General features: G+C 61.3%; 3 protein-coding genes across 3 annotated transcripts in view; 2 read left to right on the forward strand and 1 right to left on the reverse strand.

Moving 5' to 3' along the window:
* The first annotated feature begins 327 nt into the window (after window positions 1-327).
* Window positions 328-5,104, forward strand: LOC116797126 (POU domain, class 5, transcription factor 3-like). Its single transcript, XM_032708388.1, has 5 exons — window positions 328-828; window positions 2,463-2,574; window positions 2,978-3,108; window positions 3,643-3,807; window positions 4,527-5,104. Exons 1-5 carry the CDS (start codon window positions 328-330, stop codon window positions 4,776-4,778), a joined length of 1,161 nt encoding a protein of 386 aa, XP_032564279.1. The 3' UTR covers window positions 4,779-5,104.
* A 2,695-nt stretch (window positions 5,105-7,799) lies between these two features.
* FUT7 (fucosyltransferase 7) lies at window positions 7,800-9,093 on the reverse strand. Its single transcript, XM_032708425.1, has one exon. The coding sequence runs from the start codon at window positions 9,078-9,080 to the stop codon at window positions 8,037-8,039; it is 1,044 nt and encodes a 347-aa protein (XP_032564316.1). The 5' UTR covers window positions 9,081-9,093; the 3' UTR covers window positions 7,800-8,036.
* A 4,925-nt stretch (window positions 9,094-14,018) lies between these two features.
* The window catches only part of ABCA2 (ATP binding cassette subfamily A member 2), a 34,565-nt gene continuing 29,784 nt past the window's right edge, over window positions 14,019-18,799 (forward strand). The window contains 1 exon segment of the mRNA XM_032707925.1: window positions 14,019-14,200. Coding sequence (XP_032563816.1) covers window positions 14,135-14,200 — 66 coding nt within the window. The 5' untranslated portion in view covers window positions 14,019-14,134.

Raw genomic sequence — 18,799 nt, forward strand, 5'->3', positions numbered from 1 at the left:
CCTAACACTGTCGCGAGTCCCCCCTCGAGCAGCGCTGGGCCGGAGAGGTGCCAGGCTGCGCGGGAGGGTCGGTATCCTCCCCCTCTCCCTGTCCCGTCGGGGCCGTCCCGTCCACCTCCCCGCGGCAAGGGTGTGAGCCGGTGCTGCCCCCTCCCACCGCACCTTCCCCCCCGTGCCCCCCGCCCCCCCGGGGGATCAAGTTCACGCCCGACCCACTGATGCGGGGCGGCCCGGCCCGGCCCCGCCGCTCTCAGAGGCCCCGGCGGCGCCGCAGCAGGGAGGCAGCGGCCGGCAGCCCCCGCATGGAGCCCTAGGGCGGCGGGCAGCATGTTCAGCCCGGACGGGGGGCTGCCGGCCGCCCCCTTCGGCCTCCTGACCGACGGCGGCCCACCCTTCACCCGTGCCGGCTTCGACGGGGCGCCCGCCCAGCCGCTCTTCTTCCCCTTCGCCACCGCCGCCGCCGAACCCGAGCCCGCCCGCGACCCGCCGCCGGCCCGCACCTGGCTGCCCCCGCCCGCCCCCGCGCCTCCTGCCAAGGCGGAGGCGCGCCCGAGCCGGTCCTGCAGCCAGCCCGAGCCCGAGCCCCGCACTGCCGCCTGCTGCGGCCCAGCCTGGCCGCCCCCGCCCTGGGCCGGCCCCGCGCCCCCCGGCCCCGCCGCCCTGCCTGGGCCGCCTTTCCCCGGCCCGGCCGCCCCTGCTTTCCCCGGTCCCCAGCTCTGCCCCGCCGCGCTGCAGCCGGGCGCCGGCGGCCCCTCGGGGCTGGGCAGCAGCGGCAGCTCCAGCGGCGCCGCCAGCGAGGGCGGACACTCCAGCGACAGCGGCGAGGAGGTGAGACCCCACGGGGTGGGGATGGGCGGCCTTCCGCCGCCCGCACACGGCGTGTCTCGGCTTTCCTCCTCGCCTGGTGCCACTGCCGGGACAGGGATCAGAGCCGCAGATCGCCGAGACTCCGCCGGTGCCTCCTGTTCGGCCCTGCCGTCGGGTGCCCCCGGGGAGAAGCCCTGATACGGCGCTAGGGCTCACCCCGGCTCAGCGGGGGGAGCGCCTCGGGGAGGGTGCTTTGGGGTAAAAGAGGGGGGTTTGGGGACTTAGGGGAGCAGTTTTCTCTTTGTTCTGTCGCCCCTGGTACGCGATGCGGCGGGGCCGCCCCGGGTAGCGATGTCGAAGGCCGGCTCTGGAGGGATACTGGGGGCAGCGCCGCACGGTCCCCAGCCGCTGCTCCCGGAGCTCCGTGGGCACCCACGGCCGCTAGGGCAGAGACAGATGAAGGCGGGGGGGAGGGGTGGGGCGGCAGCACTGCTTACCGGCACGGCCGGACCTGTGGTTTGGGTTAGTTTTTAATATTTTTTCATCTTGGCATAACACGAGCTCGCTCCGGGAGCAGCAGCGCGGCCGATGCCAGGGCTAGTCTGTGCGGGGATTGGGTGTGTTTGCGCAGCCGCCTCCGGGCCGTGGCTGCGGGAGCTCCCACGCACAGTGGGTGCGGGTCCCCGGGCCGCAGTCGGCCGCGCTGGGTAGGGGGTGGTCACGAGTAGTGTTTCCCGGCTGCGGGACGGTGAAGAATGCCCCGTGGGAGAGATATTCCGGGCTTCCCGCTGCTGATCTACGCCTGGAATTATAAGCCGCGGCTCGGTGACAGGAGGAACGCCTAGAAAACCCACAACTGTGCTAAAAAATGGAACTTGGGTAAAAGACTTAAAAATGCCACCGCAGCGGCTGAAGACTGCGCGGCAGGGAGGTGGGAAGCGCCTGGGTAACCGCTTTCCAAAAGGCAAGAGCCTGCTGGTGGCAAAGAGGAGCTTGAGTCCCACGCGTCTCTCGGGCGCTTTGGTCCCTCGCTTCACGGGAGCCTTTTCCCTGTCCCGGGCGCAGGCGGGAGAGCAGTTGGCGAGGGGCTGTCCCAGCCCCAGTGCCATGGCGAAGTGGCCCACGCCGCAGGAGAGCTGAGTCTTGGTGTCGTGTGGTGGGATGCGTGGGAGTGGGGCGAATCGGGGGCCGTCAGTCCAATCTGGCCGTCGGTGCTGCCTCTGATCAGGCCAGAAGACCGCGAGCTAGGGGATAAAGGGGACATTCCCAGGGCGTGTTGAGGCAGACCAGGAGGTCTGGGTGCTCATTGTGCCACTCTTGGCCGCCGCCGCGCCGGCGTGGGTTGATCTGGGCAGTGTTCGTAGTCCGGGGGGGGGTGGGGGTCCTGTGTGGGGCATGGTGGAGGTGCTTCGTGGTACCAGAGCAGAGTCCCTCGTCCGGGGGTTGGGAAAAACCGCTCTGTCGCCCATCCCATCGCCCAAGGACCACATCGCATGAGCACTTGACCCTTTGCATGTCCGTGCTGCCGAGGGCTCAGCTGAGTCTCCCTCTGCGCTGTCCCCGTCCCACGGAGACCTCGTCAACCCGACAGACCCTGCTCTTAGCAGCCCCTGGCCGCGAGTCGTCTCCTCTCAGTGCTTCTCTGTCCCTGCCAGGATGCGCCAACCTCTGGAGAGCTGGAGCAGTTCGCCAAGGACCTCAAGCACAAGCGCATCATGCTGGGCTTCACCCAGGCCGACGTGGGGCTGGCCCTGGGCACACTCTACGGTGAGGGGCAGAAGAGGGTCGGGGGAGGGCCCTCTTCTCCCCCCACAGCTTGGGGGAAGGGAGAAGCTGGGGAGGGGGATGGTATTACCTGGCCCAATGGAGACTTCTGCTCCTTAACGACCCGCAAAAGAGCCGACAAGCACCAGCCCTGGGGCTCCCGAGTCGGGAGTTGGGGGGTGGGCCCAGCCCTGCGGTGAGCTCGGAGGGTTCGATAGCAGGGAACTGGTTTAATTCAATAGCTACAGTTGCTTTTTCAGAGCTTTAAATCCCTGCTGAAGCAGAAGAAAGAATCCGTTCCCTGGTCTTCCAGGGACAGGGGAGGTTTGGGGGTAGCAGATCCTGGGGGGCTGCAGATGGGGGCAGCTGGACGGTGCATGATGCCCTGCCCTCCCTGCCCATGCAGGGAAGATGTTCAGCCAGACGACCATCTGCCGCTTCGAAGCGCTCCAGCTCAGCTTCAAGAACATGTGCAAGCTGAAACCGCTGTTGCAGCGCTGGCTCAACGAGGCGGAGAACACGGACAACATGCAAGAGGTGCGGGCTAGGGAGGGTGGGAGCTGGGGTAACCCTACGCCTGCAAGCCCTCAAGCCACAGATTCTTCTCCATTTCCAACATGCCTTTGGGGAGAGAAGAGGGAAACAGGAGGTATTTTGTGCCACAGCAGCATCTCACTGCATGGCTTCAGTCCGGCTTGGGGGGATATCGCTGGGTATTGCTTTCTGCCAAGCTGAGGGGAGCCCAATCCCCCCACAGACACCTAGTGATTATGGCAGCTCCCATCCTGGAGCAGCCAGGTCCTGCTGGAACCTCAGAAAGGCTAAATGTGCAGCTTACTGCTCCCTGGGGAACCTGGCGGGGGTGCAGGAAGATGTGTCCAGCCTCCCCACACCAGCTGCTGGCAGGGCTGGGATTCTGGGAATGGCCCCAGTCACAGTGGAGTGATGCTCAGTGGAGAGTCACAGGGACACAGTCTGTCCCCAGAGCTCTGCAGCCAGCCACACGTGTGCCCAGAGCCTGGTGGAGACTCTTCCGTCCAGTGACCAACATGTTCCCTCTCTTGTTCCCAGATGTGCAATGCGGAGCAAGTACTGGCCCAAGCCCGGAAGAGAAAACGCAGGACCAGCATTGAGACCAATGTGAAGGGGACACTGGAGAGCTTCTTCCGCAAGTGCGTGAAGCCCAATCCCCAGGAGATCTCCCAGATTGCTGAGGACCTCAACCTGGATAAAGACGTAGGTTGGGAGGGTGGGAAGGGTGGGTGCCCAAATGTCCGCAGCTCCTGAGCATCTGCATCAGGCCAGTTTGATACTTTGTCTCAGAGCAGAAGTGAGCAGTTATGAGGTATAGCTCATCAGTATGAAAAAAACCCCACTTGGCTCCAGAGGAGACTTTCCTTCACAGATGGAGTATTTAAAACTTTACAGGGACAAAAATAATCCCCAGACCCAACACAACACCCATCTGTGTTTGTGTGTATGCGCATAATATATAAAAGTAATCCTTTGATACTAATTCACCTCTAATGAAGCTGATTTTTGCCCCCAAGAACCCACATGGAAAGTGAAAACTTTTTTTCTTCATTGGAAGTAGAAATGCGCAAGAAGACCAACGAAACACAACCTACGAACAATACGCAAGTTCCAGTTGCAAATGCATATTGGCTTCATCTGATAATGCCACTGGCCTTTGGAGAGAAACCTTTCTTTCAATTCGTCTTCTTTCCTGTTTAACATTTTCTACCTCTCTCATCTCTCAGCTCTGGAAGCAGTGGAAAAGTGTTCCTGGCTGGAGTCCATCAGGGCTCAGACCAGGACAGAGATGTGTGGCAGGGAGGGGGCTGCACTGGCAACTTGGGGTGCTGTGGAGGTGCCACCAGTAGAAGGGTCTCCTTGTCACCCACAGAGTGCCTGGGGTCACCCCCTCACCCATCTCTCTGTCTCCCTCCCTGCAGGTGGTCCGGGTCTGGTTCTGCAACCGGCGTCAGAAAGGCAAACGGCTGCTGCTGCCCTATGGCAACGAGGCTGATGGGATGATGTACGACATGAACCAGCCGCTGGTGCCGCCCACCCTGCCCATCCCAGTGACGTCCCAGGGCTACAGCCTGGCACCCTCCCCTCCCATCTACATGCCGACCTTTCACAAAGCTGAGATGTTCCCACAAGCGCTGCAGCCTGGGCTCTCCATGAGCAACAGCGGCCACTGAACCGGGGGCTGTGGGGTCACTGCAGGTGGTCTGGCAGCCCCCACTTTGCCCCGGGCTGGCCCAGGCAAAGCCCTGCTTCTGCTCATTGGGCTGCTGTATGGGGCTTTATGGGGTGCAAGGGGCTGGGAGCCTGTCGCTCGCTGTCTACGGTTGCTTCCAGCCCTTCCCAGTTATGTGATCTTACTGGTCCCAGCAGCATTGGCCCCCCCCTCTGACCTGTCCTAGGGGCAGCTGCTCCTGCCCCACTGCACCCCCTGAAGCCATGTGCGCCCAGCCCCAGCCGCTCTTCTGGAAGACCCAAAAAAAAGTATTTTTTAGATTTTGGGGTGGGGGGAGGGGGGTGGTTTTATTATTTTTTGAAATGGTTTTTGGTTGTAGTTTTTTAAAAGCAAAAATTTTTGTAGTGATCTAGTTTCCCAGGTGCCTCCTCCCTGTCATGTAGAGCAGGGCTGGAACACCATGCCCAGGGCTGAGGGGCCCTGGTGGCTCTGCCCACCCTCCTGGGCAGCCAGGGTGAGCTGAGGCCAGGGGCAAGGGGTGGAGGTGAGCCCCCGCCACCCTTTGAGCTGTGGCACAGGAGAGCTTCACCCTTCTGTGGGTCAGCTGGTGAGGCCTGTTTGGGTCGGGGGGGTCCTCCCCAGCGCTTGTGCCCAGTACAAACTGGGCAAAGGGGACTGAGGACCCTCAGCCCCCTGGGCCCTCCTCACTCTCCAGCCACTGTCCCCTGCCCCAGCCTGGCTTGGCTGCCCAGAAACCACCTTTCCCTGGGGGGTCCCAGCCCAGGAAGCCAACAGCGCCCTGTCCATGCTGCTAGCACCCCAAGCCTTCCAGCCTGCTGTAGTTAATGATGATTTTTATATTTTTTGTTCTTAATCACATTCCCCCTGGCAGTGAAATAAATCTCAGAGTTCTTTGGGGCAAGAATGAGTTAACCCTTTCCTTGCTTCACTTGCATCCCTGCTCCTGCAGCCCAGCAGTGCAGGTTTGGCTGCATGTGAGGGCACAGCGACACTGGACCAAGGCTCCCAAAGAGAATGGACGTGTCCCTGTCACACTGGCAACACCCAGCTCTTGGCTGCCTGCAGCTTGGCCCCTAAACCAGGACTGGTGGCAGCTTGGTTCTGGAGGGGCTGTTCCCCTCCTGAAGCAGAGGGGGTCAAAAGTGAAGGGGCGGTCATCTTCCACCCAGTTTAAACTGCTGGTTTGCTGTAGCTGCTGGGAAAGGGGGAAGCAGTGGGTTCTCATTTGCAGGCTGCTTCAGCAGCTGCCATGGACAGGGAAGGACTAGGGAGGATGTAGACTGGTAGGCAGGGAAGAGGTCTGGGAAGGTGGGTTTGTTCTCACCCACAGGGCTGCTGGTGTGACACTGATGGGCAAAGGATGGATGCTCCCGTGCGCGTGGTCCATCTGAGTCAGCCTCATGCTGGGGTGATGCCAACCCAGCCAGGCAGGTCCAGCGGGCATTGGGAGCTGAGCCAGTGGGAACTGGGAGTGTCTGGGGGATGACTTCGCATTTCCCCACCATGGTCTCGGCAGCTGATTTGCCTCCAGCCCTTTCCCTCGAGGGACCTTCCCCCGAGCAGAATGAAATCCCCAACCAAGCCTGTAGGGAAGCTTCTGGAAAGCCCAATTTTCAGCTCGGCAGCTGATTTGGTCTACAGGTCTGCCTGGAGTGGGGGCACTTTAAGGAGCTGCTAACAGAGCACCCTGGGACTCTGCCGGGCTGGGTGCCAGCCCTGTGTGGCAGGACCCCCTTGGCTCACTCTACATCCCTACTTGTTACCCAGGGATACTTCCCTGCCTGCCTGTGGAGTGGGGGCACAGCCATACATGGCATCCGCTAGAAACTGTCCCTGTCACAGCTGCGCAGTTTAAGGGTGTGGGAGGATGGTGGGGTTGGGAGCAGAAAGCTGAGAAGGGTATCATCTCCCTAAGGTCTGCTTGTCTCCACATTTCCACCACCTGATTTTCTACTTCCAGCCAGGCAGGAGCCCCAACCCCCATATCCCACAGCCCTGGCACCCTGCCCATGGGCACCCAGCACCTGTCTGTGGGCACCCACAGCCCCTGCTGCTCCACTTCTGGTTGACCCAGAAAACAAAGCGGAAATCGGAAGCCACAGAAGTCAGAAGAGCGCGGCGTGCCTGTTCAACTGCCGCCCCACCAGGGCTGGCACTAGGGCAGGGTTGCCCCCTCTACCAAGGGGGATCTGAGTCCTGCTGGGCACCTGGTGGGTCACAGGGTGGCAGGGGTGGAGTTGGGTGACTTCAGAGCTGCAGGGAGGAAAACTTGGGGAAACTTGTGACTAAAAGTTGTTGATATCACTGGGGTTGATGATACCGAGCAGAAGGGCATGGGGCAAGGCATGGGTAGAGCAGTGTGTCTCACTCCCTGGTCCTATCACTCAAACCCAAAATCACCACTGATCCTGGATGGTGCCCATGCTGCAGGGGGTATACATGGTACTGGGTGCCCATAATGTAGGGTGCTGTCTGAGCAGGATGTGTGCATGGTGCAGGGTGGACATGGTGCAGGGTCCCCACAGTGCTATGTCTGTGTGTGCAGGGTGCCCATGGGACTAGCTTTGCTCCCGGAGGCCACTGGCTTGCTTCCTTCCTGCCACAGCAGGGAGGGAGTGACAAACCACAGCATCCCTGTGCCTGGCTGACTTTGAAATTGCCCTGAGAGGATTTGCTGTCCTGTGGCTCCTCACTGGCATAGTGGCACTCACGATTCAAGGGGGGCGGGGGAGATGGGTGCTGCCGGGAAATGGGGGAGCTGGCTGTGTTCCCTCCTGGCCATGGGGTGCTGGGCCCCCCTGTACTGCTTGAGCATGGCTCCTCCACCCCAGCCGCAAATGTCACCATGCGGCCTCTGCCACCGGGGCTTTGGTACCCAGCAAATGGTGCTGGGGGGACACTGAGGATCACAGGGGAAGGTTGGGGAGCCCTCAGCCGCCCACCAGCCACCTGCCCTGCCCACACCTTACACCACAGGCACAGCCTCTGCAGCAACGTACCATTTATTTCCAAAGCACCCTCTGGTCCTGCCAGCACTCTGGCAAGATGGTCAACATTGGGTCAGGAAAATTAAGTCATGGGGAGTTGCTCAAGGTCCCAGTGTGGCAACAGCTGGGTTGGGACAACAGTGGTCCTCCCTTCTCTCCGTGCCCCACATCCTGGTCCGCAGGTGGGTGCCTCACACACCTTCCACCCCTGTATCCTCTGCCTGGATACATCCCAATGGTGCCGGCACACACTAGGAGTTGAACCAGCTCTGCAGGTCGGGATAGAGGTGGCCGCGGGGCAGGTGGGGGTAAGCGGTGCAGATGGTGCAGATCCGCTCCCTCCAGTCAGTGTAGAGCTTCACACTGAACCTCCTCTGCCAGGCAAAGAACTGCTGGTAGCGGCTGGAGTTCATGGTCTTCAGGAAGATGGCCAGCTCCTCCAGGGAGTTGAAGTCATCAACGTGGATGAAGGAATCGGCAGGAATGAACTGCTCATAGTTGGCCCGGGGTGGCCCCAGCACCACGGGCACAGTGCCGGCCAGCAGCGAGTTCCTCCAGAGCTTCTCTGTGATGTAGTCCCGGTGGATGGAGTTCTCGAAGGCCAGGTAGAACCTGGACTTGGATGTCGTTGGCAAGAGGCAGTCCTTGCAGAGGGGTTTGTTGTTTGCTTTCCCGTACACATTCACATGGAGGTACCTGGAGAGGTTTTTGTAGACTTCAGCTCTTTTCTGAGTCCTGTGGTAGTTGCTGATAACCCAGGATACCAAGTTGGTCTTTGCAGGGATGTTCATAGTGGCCGAGCGGTTGGGCACAAGCTTGCCATAGGGGATAAAGATGTCTGAGTCCTGCCTGTAGGTCATCACCCAGTTGAAGGTCTGGTTCCATCCTGCTAGAGCTCTACTGTTGGAGGGGGACTCCAGGGAGACCCATACCCAGTTCTGCCTTGGTGGTCTCTCCTTGGGCAGCCTGTCCTGCCCAGGCTGAAGCCTGGCATGGGGGAACACCACCACATCGGCCTGGTGCAGGAGCTGTCGCTCTGTGGTGAGCCAGCAGCCTGTGATGCCGTACAGCTCGTGGCACACGTCCCCACTGACATTGGGGACCTGCTTCGAGGGCCATTCCCACACCAGCACCAGCAGTGGCTTTGTGTGTTTGGAGTCTTCTCTGGAGCCATTGGAGGGTTTGAGGAAGCACCTCAGGTTCCAGAGCGTGGTTACAAACACCCCAGCAGTGACCAAGGTCTTCACACCAGGCCGGCCCCATGGCGACCATGGCAGTGGTGATGCCCGGGGCATGCTGGCAGGATGGCTGTCACCTCCTCAGGTGACAAAGCTGATGCCTGGGACAGAGGAGAGACCACCAATGGCCATCGTCTCAGCTTGCTGGGAGCAAGGGGTGACTGGGAGGTGCTGGGATCTGAGGGGCCAGAGACAGGCCTTCTCCATGAAACCTGGTCCTCAACATCACCCCTGGACTGTCTGCTCCCCTGTACCACAGGGTTCCCTGTGCACCTGGTGTCACCCCAGGGTGGTCTTTGTTCTCCCTCCCATGATCCCTGGTGTCTCCATCTTTGGGCGAGCACAGATACTGCCAGAAGGTGCAGAGCTGATGGGAAGCATCCACTTGTGCCTCCTGCCCCACTGCCTGTCACAAGAGGTCCTTGGTGCTTGCTCTGTGCCTCAGTTTCCCCACCTGACATATAGCCATGGTCCCACTCCTTACTTTGTCCAGAATATGTCAAACCTGATATGCAGCCAGCCTTGCCGCAGCTGTGCGCCAGAGGATGAGGAAGAAGATCCCAGTCCCACCTAAATAACCCCACGGTGAGGCCCCAGCTGCAAAATGAAGTGTCTCTGGGGCTGACTGTGAAGTCTGAAACTTCATTCAGGGAGTTTCAAGACTGGAGTGTCCTGCCCAAGAAGTGCCCCAGCATTCTCCTGCAACAATGACAAGGCAATCCCCAAGCTCGAGGTGCTCTCCCCAGATCAGGGTGCTATCCCCAGCCCCCAAGGACATGAGGAGCCCCAGCAAGCTGGGAGGTTGTAGCCTCAGTGCCCCAAACACTCATATTTTACATTCAGAATGTCACAGATGGCCAGTGCTTTGCTGTGCAGGCACGAAGGGCAGGGAGGGCAGTGAGAACAAAAAGGGCAGCGTGGGAAGGGAGGGCAGGGAAGGCAGGGAAGGCAGTGCAGCACTTGGGGCTGCCACTGATGGGGCTCAGCCCGCAGGCACATGGGCCCTCCAGCTGTGGGATACTCACCCTCCTACGGTGCCCATCTGTCTGCCTTGGGCCTCCACTGTGGTTTAACCAGCAACACTGCTGGGAACAGAGCAGTGGTGAAGGTGGCAAGGGGGGATGCTTGGCTGGGCTGGAGACTAGCCACCAGCTTGAGCCCAGTCTGGAGTGCCAGTCCCAGGACAGGGCTCAGTGCCTGCAGACCACCCATGGCATTCAGTAGCAAAGGCAGCCCGTGTGTTTCTCTTTTGTGGAAACCTCTGGAAACACACGGGCTGCCTGCATCCTGGTGCCAGCTGGGGCTGGGCCCATTCCTCCAGTATTGGAGTCTCCTGGAAAGCAGTGCCCTACTTTTCCACCCACCCCAGCACTGCAGCTTGGCTGCAAAAAATCCCTTCCTTGCCTTGGCCCGCTCCATCTGTCCTGCTAAAATATACCAAGCTAAGTTTAGGCTCCAGACAAACCTGGCATGGGAAGCAGAGAGGACTGGGAAAGCTTTCCTGGTTCCCTGCACTGCACATCAATGCTGTGGGTCCCTCTCCCCGGCCGTGGGGATGCCGCCCCCATTTTTGGGATGATCTGAAAGGGAACCTCCTACTCCAGCAGTGCCAGGGGCTGCCCCATTTCTCAGCCCCTCTCCCCTTGGTGGTCAGCGATGCTGAACTCAGACTTACCGGGACGGAGGTGAGCAAGATGCCAGGTGCGTCTGCCTGGGCGCTGCCGCACTGGGCTGGGGCACTCAAAGGCTTCCTCTTTTTCTGTGGTTTTTGCCTTGTCCCAACCCCATGGCGGGTCCTTCCTGCCCCATGCGGCAGCTGGCACAGCCCGCTCCCAGCACTTCCCCTGAGCCACCCCAGGGGCTGGTATAAGCCCACAGCTGGGTGGGTGCCCTATGGCCAGGTGGGTACCTTGTGCCCTGGGTGGGTACCCCATGACTGGGTCGGTTCCCTCAGGCTGAGTGGGCACCCCATGGTGGGTGCATGCCCCAGAGCAAGCTGGGTGCCCTAGGGCTGAATGGGCGCCCAGTGACTGTGTGTGTCCTGTGGCTGAGTGGGTGCTACATGGCTGAGCATGTGTCCCATAGATGTGTGGGTGCCCCATGGCTGGCTAGGCACCCTCAGCCTCGACAAGGTGCCACCCATCTGCCACCTGCAGCCTGGTTGCAAACAGGATACCAGCCCGACTCCAACTCCCACTGACTCATCCTGAAACTGTAAATGAATGCAGCCCCAGCACCCCCACAGTGCTGCTGAGCCCTGGGCATTGCCCTGCCTGGGATGTTTCCTGCCAAAAGGGGAAGTGGGCACGTGTGTGCCTCAGTGGTGCATGCACGAGCTGTCTCCTGGGTCCCGGTCCCGATCCTGCCCTGCTCCCGGTCTGGCTCAGTTGTGTTCTCTCCTGGCGTTGCTGTCCAGGACCCAAGTCTCCCATGGCAGGCAAAATGAGATGGCGAAACTGAGGCAGAGGCATGGAGGGGACTACCAAGGTGTGCAGCACTGTTCTTGAAGCTGGCAGGGGTATGCCCTATGCCCTGGCACACACAGAGCTGGGAACGAGACCCCAAACAAGACCTCCCTGGGGGTTCTTGGGCTGCTCTAATGCCCCTGGGGTCTGCACCCAGGGACCTGTCAGGTTCCTGGGATCCCTGTTGGGCATGGTGCCATGTCACTGTGCCAGGGTGTAGCAGGGCTCTGTGGTTTCAGTGTCACCCCGGGGAGCCCTCAGAGGCCAACTGTAGCCCCAAGGCAGGGTGTTCCTTCCTCTGTAACCGTGTCCCCAGCTTCCTGTCATCTTTTCTCACTCTTTTTCTGCATTTCTTCCACTGCATGATTGAGAGCCCAGATACCACAATCTGTGGGGACCATTCCCAGCCTGGCCTGGGCCAGCCCTGTCAGCTGTGGGCAGCAGTCTCTGCCTGGCCGGAGCATTCACCATCATCCTGCTGCTGTCCCATATCTTGAGGGTCCAGGGCCACACTGGCTGGGGCCGTTCCCCTCCACAGACAGCATTGGCAATAGAATTTCCCTGAGGGATTGAGGATGTCTTTTGGAGCAGGAGGGAGCTTTTTCATGGCACTTGTAGCTGTCACCTGCAAGTGCTGCCCCAGGACACCCTGGTAGCAGAGACAATGCCCCAGAAGGACTTGCAGCCAGTAGGTCCAGACACCTTCACCCTGTTGCCCAAGGAACGTGGCTCTGAGCCAGGCTGGGAGCCAGGACCAGTGCTGCCTGGGTGGGCTGGGCAGAGATCTGGGCCAGGAACCAGGCCATGGGACCACAAAACAGCACCAGCACAGAGCAGAGAACTGTGGGTGGGTGGGTACGGCCACCTGCAGATGACCCCACACAGAGAGAGGAGCTTGGCCACCCCAAAAGGAAGTCCCCTGAGAGGTACTCGGGGCTCCATGTCCCCAGGGCTTCAGGCCCCGGGTCCATGAAGGATGCTTTTCCCAGGGCTGTGCTGTCCCATGGTACGCTGCTGTGTCTGTCCCTTGCTGGCCCTGCAGAGGGTTCCATCGTCATGCCAAGCAGAAAAGAGAAGCTCCCCAAGACTCACACAGGGGCAGCAGGAAGGGAGGGAGCAGGAGACTCAGGTCAGGACTTTGATCCACCTGCAGAGCCCCCCCTGCACCCTTCTAAGCTGGGGAACCTCTCTGCTGCAGGACAGGGGTTTTGAGGTGCTTCTTGTGTGGGCTGGGGATAACCCACATGCAATCCCATGCAGGAAGCCAAGGGTGACAGCTTCCCTCCTTTCCCAGGGACCCAGCAAAAGCCCAGCTCCTCTCGATTCTGGGCAGCTCTGTCCATACCCCTGCCTGCACACCCAGCAACCCTCCCAAACTAGCCACTCTCCCCAGGGCACAGAGCTGGGTGCACGATGCCTCTTCACCACTGCATCTCTTATCCTCCCGTGCCTCAGCACAGTGTTTCACCCAGAAGTTTGGGGAATAATGGCACTTTGTGTTGGACAAGGGGAGCTTTTGTTAGAGCCGTGCAGCTGCCGAAGGGCCTTCCCTGAGTACAGGGGACCCTTTGCAGCACCACTGGGTCTGCAGCAGCCAGAGGGCGATTCATCACTCCCAGCTGAACTTGGCTGGAAAAAGAGATGGTCACAGAGAGTTAGAGGGAAGGAGACAGGAGAGGGAGAGGAGGCTGCAGAGAGCAGGAAGAGGGAGGGACAGATGGGAAATGGAGAGAACCAGAGTGATGGGAAGAGAGAGGAAAAGAAGGATGGAGGGATGGATGGAAGCAAGGACGGATGGAAGGGAGAGAAGACAGAAGGAGGGAGAAAAAGAAGGAAGGAAGAAAGGATAGAAGTAAGGATGGATGGGAGGACAGATGGATGGGAAGAAGCATGGATGAATGGAAGGAAAAAAGGATGGATGGAAGGATAGATACAAGTAAGGGTGGATGGGAGGAAGGAGGAGAGCTAGCCTGGCTCGGTGTTTATTGCTGCTGAGAGCATCCTTTCCAGCCCTGGGGTTAGAGCTGATAGTGGACAGCTGTGGCAGCAGGGTTGGTCTCTCCAAAAACACCTGTGGATGCCCCAGCATATGCCCGTGGGAGGGGTCAGGCAGGAGCAGGGGCAGCAGTGGCACTCTGGACGCAGACCCCGCAGCCGCGGGCCAGTCCGTCCTGTCCTGGGGAACACGAGGGGCAGAGGCGCGGGGGTAACCTGTGTCTGGCTGCAGGGAGTGGGGGCGGCTCGGGGGCACCGAGGGTTTCCCGGCACCTGGTGCAGCAGCCCCCCTCCGGACCGGCCGCACGGGGACACCCCAGTTGCCGGTAGGAGCCGGGCCCGCCCATCCAGCGAGGATCCCCTGGGGCCGGTCCGGCTGTGCCGCCGCGGTGCGGGCGGAGCGGGCGGGCCCGGCGGTGCCTTTAAGGGGCGGCCGCCGAGGGCTGGGGGCGGTGTTGGTTCTGCGCAGGGCTGGGCAGGGCGCGACGCGGTGAGGCCGAGGCCGAGGCCGGAGCTGGAGCTGAGGCCGAGGCCGCTTCGCTCCTTCGCAGCCCGCGGCGGGCAGAGGCGGCGGCTGGGCGGGGATGGCGGTGGGCAGCGGGTGACGCGGAGCCGAGCGCTGCGCAGCCCTGCAGCGGGGCCAGCCTGGCCATGGGGTTCCTGCATCAGCTCCATCTCCTGCTCTGGAAGAACGTGACGCTGAAGCGGCGCAGCCCGGTGAGCGGGGGCGGGGGCCGGGGGGCCCTGCAGCCCCGGGGGGCGAGGTCGGACCCCCCGCGGGGGTGGTGCCGAGGCCTCCCCGGGATGTTCCCCTATCCTCTGGTCCTGCGGTGTCCGCTTGCTTGGCGCCGCCCGTGCACGAATCCCTGGAACGTCAGGAGCGCCCCGGCGGCCGCCACCGCGGCCTCGGGCCCGGCGCGCCCCCCGTGCGGCCACAACAGTTGGGGCTCCCCCGCCCCGCTCCCATTCCATGTCCGTGGAACCCCCCCGGGCCCAGGGCCCGCAGGAGCCCGAGGCCGGATGTCGCCCCCCCTCCCCGAGTGGGATCGCTCCCTTTCATTCATCCCCGCTACCTGCCGCCTATAAATAGGTTCCCAACCCATATGTGGGTCGGAGCCGCCTCTCTTCCGTGGGCTGGAGAAGAGCTGCGCGTCGTAGGGCTGGGGGTCGGGGGACTGGTATGTGTCTTCCCCAGGGGCGTAGAAGGGGGGCGAGGTGGCACCAGCTGTGCTGGGGCCGCGGGGTCACACTGCCGGCCCTCCGAGGCAGGGCCAGGGGTCCGGTCAGGGTGTGGGTCCGTGGCCCGAGGGAGCCAGTTATTTTTAGCAGGTGGGGGAAGGGAGCGAGCTGCTGCTTCCAGGCTGGCATCGCTCTCCTCTTCCCCTACTAAATATCCCGCAGGCCCAATCCTGATCTTCCTCACTGGCAGCCTCCAGCACCAGACTCCCTGTGTCCCGATGGCCGAAGCACTAGAGACCCTTGGGACAGGAGCAAGGCCGGGCCTGGTGCTGCAGGCAGGTTCCCCTGCATGGGCAGCCTCGGCGCCCCCAAAATGCATGAGGGGGGGATGATGCTCTTTGGCTGAGTCATTGCCTCTCACCCTGAGCAGAGCTGCGTGACCTCATTGGGAGGCTGCCCCAGACGCCTGCCCTCGAGGGCAAGCAGGCTGGCACAGCTAGGCTATGGCATGTGCTGGCTAACCCAGTCCTGGCTGCCATGTCCATTGGGTTACAGATTGGGGGTGCACACAGCTTTTAGGGACCTATTTGTCTGTGACCCTCCCCAAGTCCTGTGGGCAGCATGGAGGTGCAGCGCAGGAGGCTGTGGTTGGAGGATGAGGAGCCCAGGCCCCGTCACCTCCATGCGTATGGACCGTCACTGGAGTGCCACTGCTGCAGACAGGGTGGCAGGGTAAGGAGCAGCCCCTCCTTGCCCATCCAGCAATGCCACATGTGGATGGGGCATGCGGGGGACCAGCTGTGTGCCAGGGTGAGAGATGGTCCCAGTGCTGCGGGTGCTGATGAATGGATTTGGTGCAGGTCCTGGGACAACCGTGTCCTGTGCATGTCACCTCTTTCCTTGTGCTCCTGCTGCGTGCAAGTCCCAGTCACCTGGTGTCCCTGGATTGTGCAGAGGCCCTCATCCTGCCCATTCCCAGGGGAGCTCTGCCCTCTCCCAGCATCCCTGAGCCGAGCTGTCGGCACTGGGTGGCCAAGGCAGAGCCAGGCCCTGTGCCAGAGCTTGGGAGTGGCTGCGCCTGGCGCTCGGCAGCAGCAGGTTCCCCAGCGCAAGTCTACCTGGCACCGGCCAGAGAAGGATGTTTCACTGAGAGAAAACAGCTCTGTATTCCTCTGGGGTAATCCCAGTGGCTGGGGGGTTGGAGCAGGGAAGGGGGAATGCATGAGCCCCCTCTCTTGGTGGGGATTCACCCCAGCAGTGTGGAGTTGGGGGTCACTGGACTTCTTCCAGCCTCACAGAGGGAACATGCTGTGTGCCAGCAGTTGCCCACTGGCACAACCTGGTGCTGCCGAGGGGTCGGTGCCTCGCCACCATGCGCTTCACTCCCGGCAGCATGCAGAGCAGTGGCTGTGGTCCTGTGGGCTGGGGTGGGAAGCGGAGACACCATGTTCGGCTGAGGGCTCTGGACTGGGATTCGAGAGCTGGGGCAGTTCCCTGCACTGCCTATGAGTACTGGTGGCCGGGAGAAGAGTGCCCATTGTCCCAGCACCAGGAGCTGTTCAGGAGCAGGATTGCAGCAAGCTGCAGCCGTGGTTTTGGGACCGACTTTATTTGCAGGCACTTGACGAAGGCTTGGCCAAGCCACTTGTGGATGCAGTGGCGGTGGGTCCAGGGAGACCTGCAGCATGGCCAGGCACTGTTCCGTGGCACTTCTGTCAGGTCTTGTGTCCAGCCTGTGGGAGATATGGACCATGCCTGGTGTGGCTGAGCTGTTCTGGGTGATGCTCTGGGATTTGGCCCTGATTGTGTTCTTCCCAGAGCAGAAATTCAGGCAGGAACCTCTGGGGTGATAGAGGTCTGAGCAGAACAGTATCAGTGGCTCTGGAGTGCTAATGGCAGCCCTGGCGAGTGCCAGCTATGCCTTGGTTCTGCCGGGATGGGAATGTGTTCAGGGGTGGGCTCTCCTATGACTTTGGTATCTGGATATAAAATTACCAGGTACTCTCTCAAAAGTCACCAGAGGCACAGTTCAAGATGTTCATGTACCTATCCTCTGCCTGCTCTCTGTGCCCATGCAGTTGGGATGGGCAGGCAACCACAGCTGGAGCTCCCAGTGATGGTAGTGTGCTGCTGGGTTTGTTGCTGGGTTGGCTGTGGGTTTGCTTGGCCTTGGGGAAGCATTGGCAGGAGGGGGGTCTTCGGAGGAATGGTGAGCAGGAGCTGAGGCTCTGGGTGCTGCTTCAGTGCTGCAGCACATTGGAGGGGCTCCTTGTGGCATGGGCTGTAGGGGGGGGGGGGTGTAGCAGTGTGGCTGCTCTGGCCTGGTCAGGGTCTGTGCCTTCTACTCCTTGGCCCAGAGCCAGAAAGCTCCCTCCACACAGAGGAGCTGGCCTGGCAGATCTGTCCCTTTCCCTGGCTCTTGGTAGCAGAGCTGGGCAGGTGGGGGGGGATATTGATGCCTCCAGAAAAAGAAAGGCTGAAACTTGGAGGGCTGGAGGGCTTGTAACAGTGCCTCTGCTGGGGCACAGCATCCCTAGGGAACAGTACACCCCGTGCCTGTGGCACTGCCAGCTCCTGCTGTTGGGGCTGGGAGGGGGCTGGTGCCGGATCCTGCAGCAGGAATCGGTTGGGCGCTACCCCACTCTGGGCACTCTTTGGCTCCTCACTGTTTGCAGTGGATGCCGGGAGGGGAAACGCAGGTTTGGCGGGGGCATGTCATCCCTGTCAGTCCCTGCTGACCGGGTAGATGGGGGACACCTGTTGCAGAAGCACCTTCCTCTACACTGTGACTGCTGACACGATGCTGTGCGTGGGCCAGGCATCTTGTGCCCTCTGGAGCGTGGCCATGTCCCAGTGCCATGTGTCCCCCCTCAGCCCAGCACGCTGGTGCCCAGCTGACGTGTTGGGGAGAGCCATGGTGGGTATTCCCTGGGCTCCCGTCTCAGGAGAGGTGTTGGCAAACACCAGCAGGGATTTCCTCCTCCTCCAGCCTCCCCAAGGCAGGACCCCAGGCTGCCGTTCCAAGGCTGCCAGCAGGATGTGAGGGGTGGGGATGTGCCCATGCTGCAGTCAGGGGCTAGTGGGACAGGAGGTGACGGACACAACTGGCAGTGACTAAAGGGGTGAGAGCTTCCAGGCCTTGGCAGGAGGGGAGTTGGCAACCCCTGGGCCTGCCCTTGTCTCTCTCTATGGGGCTGGGTACCTCAGGGAGCCCTTTTGGGTCCACAGCTGGGTGGTGACCATCAGTGGGTGTCCATGGTCAGGTCCCCCGTGGAATTAGGGAACTTGGCATAGCCTCATGGGTCTGCCTGGCCAGGGGGCCTGGCTGCCCCCCCCCTCCAGTGCTGATCTCCCAGTGACCATGTCTGCTTCCTGGCTGTGGGCAAAAGTGGACGTTCAATGGTGATTAAAGTCCAGAGCCATCAAAAAGTTTAATATATTTCTTCTGCCAGCCTTAAAATGCTGTTGGAAAAGCTGGATCCTGCAGGAGCTGAGCCCCATCCCTTGGGGTTCCTGGGGTCCGGCATTACAAGCAGCACTGGCATGGGCAGAGAGGCTGGCAGGGAGCAGGCAGCAGCTCCTTCCTCCTGGGAGACGTGCAGGCAGACTCTGCCCTGGCAGACCTCTGTCCTCTGGTGGGTACGTGTGGGGTTTTTGGATGCTGAGCTTACCCTAGGCTGTGTGTGGTGCTGCTTCACCTATGTCGGGGCTGATAAACCCCTCGCAGGTGCCAGGCTACGGGAGACGGGGGCTGGCATGGCAGGTTTGGGGTCCAGGGGTGTTACTGGAGTTGCCAGCTTGAGGGTCTTAGGGTGGGGCTGCCCAGCACCTGGCTGCCCCTCTGCCGTGCCATGCTAGCTGGAGACTGTGCCTGTGGGCTTCAGGCGTTGCTGGGAGAGGGCAGAAGGGAATTGAGCAGGCTTTGGGGTGACGGTGATGGACGCGGAGAGGTGCCTCTGCCTGGCCTGGCTGTCCCCACAAGGATTGCCGGTGGGATATGAGTGCTGCCACATCCTGGGGACACTGGTGGAGTTGTGCAGTTTTCCGTGACCCAGCACCCATGTCCATGCTGACCCTGGCTCCAGCACATATCTCAGCTGCCCCGGTGCTGGCTGGAGGGTGGGCATGGTGGCACCG

Source organism: Chiroxiphia lanceolata, chromosome 21, assembly GCF_009829145.1.
Source record: "Chiroxiphia lanceolata isolate bChiLan1 chromosome 21, bChiLan1.pri, whole genome shotgun sequence".
In the NCBI taxonomy this organism is placed as follows: domain Eukaryota; kingdom Metazoa; phylum Chordata; class Aves; order Passeriformes; family Pipridae; genus Chiroxiphia; species Chiroxiphia lanceolata.